Source organism: Diplotaxodon limnothrissa, linkage group LG3 (assembly GCF_057381915.1).
Source record: "Diplotaxodon limnothrissa isolate DT_005_m linkage group LG3, D_limnothrissa_male_GT1.1, whole genome shotgun sequence".
Taxonomy (NCBI): Eukaryota; Metazoa; Chordata; class Actinopteri; order Cichliformes; family Cichlidae; genus Diplotaxodon; species Diplotaxodon limnothrissa.
Window position 1 is genome coordinate 9,675,997 of NC_140598.1, and position 7,395 is coordinate 9,683,391.

At 53.3% G+C, this 7,395-nt stretch overlaps 1 protein-coding gene across 1 annotated transcript; it reads left to right on the plus strand.

Annotated features, from left to right (window-relative positions):
* The first annotated feature begins 850 nt into the window (after positions 1 to 850).
* Positions 851 to 5,238, plus strand: LOC146634381 (uncharacterized). The gene is made up of 3 exons (XM_085349894.1): positions 851 to 1,933; positions 4,793 to 5,078; positions 5,195 to 5,238. The coding sequence occupies exons 1-3, from the start codon at positions 857 to 859 to the stop codon at positions 5,236 to 5,238; spliced, it is 1,407 nt and encodes a 468-aa protein (XP_085206020.1). The 5' UTR covers positions 851 to 856.
* Positions 5,239 to 7,395: the final 2,157 nt, after the last annotated feature.

Sequence of the window (7,395 nt, forward strand, 5' to 3'; positions counted from 1 at the left end):
TTCCTTTCATATCAAAAATCCTTGAAAGAGTAGTTATCAAACAGCTCTTAAAATTATCTTATTATGTATGCGTATCATCAAGCAGCTTCTGAAGAAGGCTACAGACAGTCAATCAGATCCTTATTTAGCTCTGCTGAGCTACAGGACTGCTCCTCTTGACTGTGTTTTATCCCCTCAAGAACTGCCGATGAGTCGTAAGCTACACACAACTTTGCCCTGCTATGCAGAAAGCAAGCAGAGTGAAGTAAAACTAGTGAACTGGATTTGTTTTTGTCATGGTCCTGGGCCATGTGGGCCCAGTATTCTTAGTTTTCATGTATTTTTGTATTTTGTTCCTTATTTAGGCCATGTTTTCTGAGTTGCCCTGTTGTGTTGTTCCCTAAGTGTTTTCCCTTCATGGCTCTCTCCCCCCTGTGTGCCCTCTATGTATTTATGAGCCCTCGTCTCCCCTTGTGGTTGTTTCATGTTTCCCCAGCCCGTTACGTCTGTGTTTCCCCGTGCTCTCTCTCCTCCTGTCTGAACCTCTGTGCCTGTACATGTCATGTTCAGTTCACCCCGCCCTGTCTCGTTATGATTATCAGTGTCACCTGTGTTCCCCGTGTGTGCCCACTTTCCTCGTTTACCCTCTGTGTATTTCTGTCTGAGTCTCCCTCTGTTCGGCGTCGCGTTCTCCCTCATGTTGTGTGTAATTCTCCCCGTGGTTCGGTTCCCTTGTACAGTTCATGCTTTAGTTTTCCCAGTTTTAGTTTATTTGTATTGCCTCCCGTGGCCAGCAATAAAGCTGTGTTTTTGAGTTTATCCCCGTGTCTGCGAATCTGCATCTTGGGTCCTTCCCCTGCCTGCCACACAACGTATCATGACAGAAGAACGCGACCACAACATGGACCCAGCAGTTCACAACCCCTCCGCGGACCTCCAGTACGATCTGACCATGTCAGACCCAGCGGACAGTCCGGACGAGATTGGGGAGGAGCTGCAACGGCTCTGCCGGCTCATGACGCGCATCTGTGGGTGCACGGACCCCAGAGTGGTGTCCACCGGGTTGGCGGCCATTGACGCAATCCTTCAGCAAGCGCCACAGCTCCGGCGGTTTCCCCAGCTTTTTGAGGCGTTCGACTCTCTGGCCCCCCTGAAGGAGGAGCTTCGCGCTCGCACGCTGGCCCAGAGGGTGTTAAACGCCGCCTCCGCACCTACGACTCCGACCCGCAAACGGTTGTCGTTGCCGCTGCCTCGCGAGCCGGAGGCAGTCAGAGTAGGGACTCTGAGGCTCACCGCTGCACCGCCATCAACTCACAGTTCGTCTCCGCCACTGTCAAGCTACATAGCCCAGCGCACCGAGATGGTGGAGGCCACAGATTTCGACGACGATGAGCGACAGCAGGTATTGCTAGCTTTACGGGAGGACGAGCTTCGTTGGAAGCCCTGGCTCATTTCAGAGGAGGAACTCACACCTGTTGCACCGCCTCGGACCAGCCGCTCGCCCTCCCCACACTGCTCAGACTTTACTTCGCCTGCCTCTTTTCTGGCAAGGATGTGGGCGGACGACGAGGAGATCGCCGCCACATCACCCTCTGCTTCGGTGGCTCCAGCATCCATCGTACACACTTCCAGAATGAACCGGCGTCAGCGCCGCCGTCGCGCACTGCTACGTCCTGTCTCGCCCTCCACGAAGCGTCCCGCGGACGCTGTGGGGGTCCTGGACATCGATCACGAGGGGCAGCAGCACGCCGCAGGCGCACAGCTAGTGGAAGAGTTCGGGAGGGAGCCGTGGCTCGCTCCTGATCATGACGAGCGCTCTTTCCGGGGGACTCGACTGGCTCTTGGGGGTCCCCGGAGTTGCCAGGGACTTCCACCGCTCACCCCGCCCGCTTCCACGGATAGAAGGAAGCGGCACTCTCGCCGCCGGCACCCTGAGCCTGCCATTTCTCGGACAGTTTTTTCTGAGCCTGCTCCTTTTCCTGCTCGCGTTTCTCCTCCCAGGCCAGTTCAGTTAGCTCCCTCGCAGCCACCCTCAGTTCAGTTAGCTCCCTCGCAGCCACCCTCAGTTCAGTTAGCTCCCTCGCAGCCACCCTCAGTTCAGTTAGCTCCCTCGCAGCCACCCTCAGTTCAGTTAGCTCCCTCGCAGCCACCCTCAGTTCAGTTAGCTCCCTCGCAGCCACCCTCAGTTCAGTTAGCTCCCTCGCAGCCACCCCCAGTTCAGGCCCCAGTAGCTCCAGTGCCGCCTGTAGCGCAGGCCCCAGTAGCTCCAGTGCCGCCTGTAGCGCAGGCCCCAGTAGCTCCAGTGCCGCCTGTAGCGCAGGCCCCAGTAGCTCCAGTGCCGCCTGTAGCGCAGGCCCCAGTAGCTCCAGTGCCGCCTGTAGCCCAGTCCCCGATAGCAGTACGGTCCGCTGGTCAGCTTAACATCCAGCCAGGGGTCTCAAATCTCTCTGGCTCTGCATCAGCTCCTGCTGGGAGCTCGGATGAGCTCATCCAGGACTCCGCGGCTCCCACTCCGCCATCTACCTCGTCAGCTGGAGGGTCCGAGGGGCCCGTTCAGCCTCCTGTCTCCGCTGGAGGGTCCGAGGGGCCCGTTCAGCAACCTTCCTCGTCAGCTGGGGGTTCAGGAGAACCGCACCAGCCTCATGCCACGTCAGCTGGAGGGTCCGAGGGGCCCGTTCAGCCTCCTGTCTCAGCTGGAGGGTCCGAGGGGCCCGTTCAGCCTCCTGTCTCAGCTGGAGGGTCCGAGGGGCCCGTTCAGCCTCCTGTCTCAGCTGGAGGGCCCGAGGAGCCCGTCCGGCCTCACGCCTCGTCTGCTGGAGGGCCCGAGGAGCCCATCCAGCCACCTTCTGCTACGCCTGGTCCAGCCAGTGCTTCGTCCGCTGCAGCTCCAGCCTGTGCTTCGTCCGCTGCAGCTCCAGCCAGTGCTTCGTCCGCTGCAGCTCCAGCCTGTGCTTCGTCCGCTGCAGCTCCAGCCTGTGCTTCGTCCGCTGCAGCTCCAGCCTGTGCTTCGTCCGCTGCAGCCTCAGAGCCTTCGTCCGCTGCAGCCTCAGAGCCTTCGTCCGCTGCAGCCTCAGAGCCTTCGTCCGCTGCAGCCTCAGAGCCTTCGTCCGCTGCAGCCTCAGCCTGTGCTTCGCCTGGTCCCGCCTTGACTGGTCCCGCCTCGACTGGTCCTGTGCCCACCGGGCCTCGGCCAGTACGCCTGACACTGGAGAGCCGCCGCCGCTGCCTTGCGCGCGGCCGGCCCCCTGAACTGCTCCGTCGTCTCCTTCGCCGCCGCCGCTGCCTTCCGCGCGGCCGGCCCCCTGAACTGCTCCGTCGTCTCCTTCGCCGCCGCCGCTGCCTTCCGCGCGGCCGGCCTCCGGACCAACTCTGCCACCTGTGCCACCCGCCTGGTCGGCCCCCCGACCGTGTGACCCGTGAACTCTGGTGCCTGTGGGCTCTGGGTCGGCCCCCTGAACTTTATTTTGACTATGGTCATGTGCTCCCGTGTTTTCTGTTTATTTTGTTTCCCGTTCTGGTCCCTCTGTCCTGGTCCCCCGCCTCCCGCCCTGGGTGGGTTGTTTTCTGTTTTTGTTTTTGTTTCTCGGGTTTGGGCTGTCGGGAGCCAGCCCTTTAGGGGGGGGTGGTGTCATGGTCCTGGGCCATGTGGGCCCAGTATTCTTAGTTTTCATGTATTTTTGTATTTTGTTCCTTATTTAGGCCATGTTTTCTGAGTTGCCCTGTTGTGTTGTTCCCTAAGTGTTTTCCCTTCATGGCTCTCTCCCCCCTGTGTGCCCTCTATGTATTTATGAGCCCTCGTCTCCCCTTGTGGTTGTTTCATGTTTCCCCAGCCCGTTACGTCTGTGTTTCCCCGTGCTCTCTCTCCTCCTGTCTGAACCTCTGTGCCTGTACATGTCATGTTCAGTTCACCCCGCCCTGTCTCGTTATGATTATCAGTGTCACCTGTGTTCCCCGTGTGTGCCCACTTTCCTCGTTTACCCTCTGTGTATTTCTGTCTGAGTCTCCCTCTGTTCGGCGTCGCGTTCTCCCTCATGTTGTGTGTAATTCTCCCCGTGGTTCGGTTCCCTTGTACAGTTCATGCTTTAGTTTTCCCAGTTTTAGTTTATTTGTATTGCCTCCCGTGGCCAGCAATAAAGCTGTGTTTTTGAGTTTATCCCCGTGTCTGCGAATCTGCATCTTGGGTCCTTCCCCTGCCTGCCACACAACGTATCATGACAGTTTTTATCTTATATTCTGATGGTGTTAAAAAAAACTGAAAAATTATTAATGAAAAAAATTATTATGTGTATATGTTAGTTTATAAGACCTATGTTGTATATAATTCAGAGAAAAGGGGATGTGTTGATATGTAGATGTTAATGTAATGATAAGGTTTACCAGCAGGGGGCAGTGTATTTAAGAAAGTTCATGAATACCTCCAGGGGAGCACATAAAAGAAGACTGGTCTGTGGTGTGACAAAATAATGGTGTTAATAAAATGTTTGGGGCAGTAACTCGAAAAGCACAAGTTGTTGCTGTGTTTATTTTTTAACAGTGTCCTGAGATAATGGTTTGATGGGACCGCTCCATGGTGCAGATCGGTGAGTGGGAATTTCCTCCCCAGCTTTTAAAGTGAGCCCAGTCTGTGGTTATGGAGTCACGCATTTACACACTTGGTTCCAGGTCATGTTTTAGAGCATGTGCTGACCAGCTGCCAGAGATGTTCATCATCTTCAACCTCTACCTGAAGTAGTTGGTGGTCCCCACATCCTTCATTATCCTGTCCCCAAGAACCCAGGAGTGTGACTAAAGTCTCAGGGTTCTGGCTGAGCAGGAGAGGGACAATGAGAACCAATTTATGCTTCCCACTGTTGCCAGGAAGGAGGAAGGAGGATCATATGAGAACAAACAGCAGAGCAAGAGGAAAGAGATCATCTCTCACTCATGGTTCAACTCCACTTTAACACCACCAGGGGGTGCTGTAAGCAGCCTGTTCTACATGGGCTTGGTCTACTGGGGAAAGTGGCCAAAGCCCTGGCTCCACACATCAGGATCCAAAACCAAGAATGAACAGTGTGCCACCTTCACCTGTAGAATGTCACAGCCTGGTGTCAACACAGGTAATGGAGACATTTCATTGGCCACACCCACATCAACAGGCGCAATAACAGGACTAATGGTTGGGAAAAGACAAGTGGTGCTGACAGTGGACTCATCTCTGTGCTTGTCCTGCTAGACCTCAGTGCAGTAGAAAAGAAAGTGGTGGATCTATGTTTCTGAGTGTGGGGCTGTTGGGTCTGTGTTTCCACAAGCCCCGCTAGTTTAGAGACTTATTCATCATGAAGAAAACAAGACAGTCAGCGATCGATCGATTTACTTGTGCAAGGGAGGCCTCGTCGGTATCTTAGGAACGCACTTCGAATCCTACCACAAAATGACCCCAAATCCAGCCTCTGCTCGCTGCCTTTTATTGGGAAAAACAGTTCACACAATACACATCACAGCTCAAGCACCTCCCACCGTAAAAACCCCAAATGGTTCTAAGACAAGGCACTATGTGTGTGTGTAAACATCTGTATGCATGTGCAAGAACGTGTGTATGTGAGTGTGTGTGTGTGTGTGTGTGTGTTTGAGTGAGTGTGTGTGTGTGTGTGTGTGCGTGTGTGTGTGTGTGTGTGTGTGTGTGTGTGAGAGAGAGAGAGAGAATGTGTGTCTCTCTGTGTGTGTGACTTCCAACTGTTTCTAACAGCATCCTTAGCCATAAAATGGTGATCTCCCCCACACCCAATATATGGTTCACTTCCTGTATTGGTTCACCGTGCACAACACAGTGAAGCCACTAAAGGGCAGGAAGCTGACCACACAGGAAACAGAATCTTCACAAGAGATGTGTCGACAATAATCCTCCCCCAGCACAGAGTGGCTGGAGAGGTGGTCAGGATCAAAGGAATGTCTTGATCCTACAGATTGAACTAAGACCTGTAAAATTTAAGAAACCCTTTTAATGTGTATGTGTTAGTCCCCATAGGGAAATTGCTCCTCTGCATTTAACCCATTCACCCAGTGAAGCAGTGGGCAGCCACCAATGCAGCGCCCGGGGAGCAGTGTGTAGGGGCGGTACCTTGCTCAGGGGTACCTCAGGGTAACCGTTCAGTGGAGTCGAACCCCCGACCTTCCGATCATGGGGCCACAACTCTACCTACTGAGCTATCCCTGCCCCCAAACACATTGACAACATTCAACAATTAGACTCAACAGGGGCCATTAGGAAAGCCACAATGTTCATAGAGGGGCCATGCAGTCACCGACCCAGGACCATAACACTTCAGATCTGAGCAAGCACGCTGCCATGGGAACGTGACATTGACAGAGAAACCCCCGGATCCTCCCACTGACATGACCGCTGTGGGCATCATATCATGATCCTGGGTTAGTGTCTCGGTCTCAGATCACAACATCAGCACAGGCTTGGCTTGGGTGAGGTATTGAGTGGTTCTTGTCCATGACAGCTGCAGGTACAGTGCCATCAGCCATGCTGCACCACATGTCTGCCCAGGAACATTAGTGTGGCTGAGTCTCATGTAAACATTGTGCTAAAGTGGTGGGAAAGTGGCTGCAAGCTGGCTGCACTGTGTCCAATACTCTCAGTATGATATCCACAAACCTCTGAGTGTCACAGAGTGGGCCTGTGCTCAGCTCACTGTGCCCCATTCAATTCTACTTGCATAGTTTTACAAGTAAAATTAAATATACAAGTTGCTCAATGATAAGTTATTGTAGTAACAACTAAGTCCATTTCTTCTTGAGCTCTCAGCGAAGGCGGTCGCACTTTCTCCTCTCCTCCTCACCCTTATCTTCCCTGCTTCGCCTCTATGTCCTTGTCTTGTCTTGTGTGAATTTACTTTCCCTGGAACAGTCTCTCACTGTCGTTCTCTAAACCTAAAAGAGAATTATGGATTTGATCAACTGGTCTCTGAGTGCTATTGTCACCCTTTTCTCAACGAGAAGTCGGGGCTCGGGAGAGCCTGAGTGCCCTGGAGGGACTTTCCCTGCCGGTTACACGATGGACGGGTGGCAGAACTGGAGGACCGTGTGCCTGGCGGGACTGTCGATCGAGGACGCTGAAGATATCTACCTATTCGGAACCATGATAACAGGGTTCATGCTGATCGGCGTTGGCTTAGCCCTGGTTTATTAGAGAAATAAGAAAGCGGAACCGGCTGTTCAAACCCCCACAAGGCTGACCTCCACCCGCCCCACTCGGGAGTGGAAACACAAAACATTATTTTATTTCATGTGCTGGAATATACAGGAAATAGGTTTAAATGTTAAACACATTTCATCAAGTCAAAAACAGTTATAATATAATTTAATCTTTTCTTGATGCATAAAATAAAAAGATTAAAAACAATAAAACAATTAAAAGAAAGGCTTTTT

Bases quoted from the DNA above. Each gene is read 5' to 3' on its own strand.
- LOC146634381 (XM_085349894.1), top strand. From the start codon at position 857: ATGACAGAAGAACGCGACCACAACATGGACCCAGCAGTTCACAACCCC. The intron at 1,934-4,792 runs GTTTTTTCTGAG...CTGGCTGAGCAG, and splicing joins AGCCTGCCATTTCTCGGACA to GAGAGGGACAATGAGAACCA. The intron at 5,079-5,194 runs GTAATGGAGACA...TTGTCCTGCTAG, and splicing joins ACAGCCTGGTGTCAACACAG to ACCTCAGTGCAGTAGAAAAG.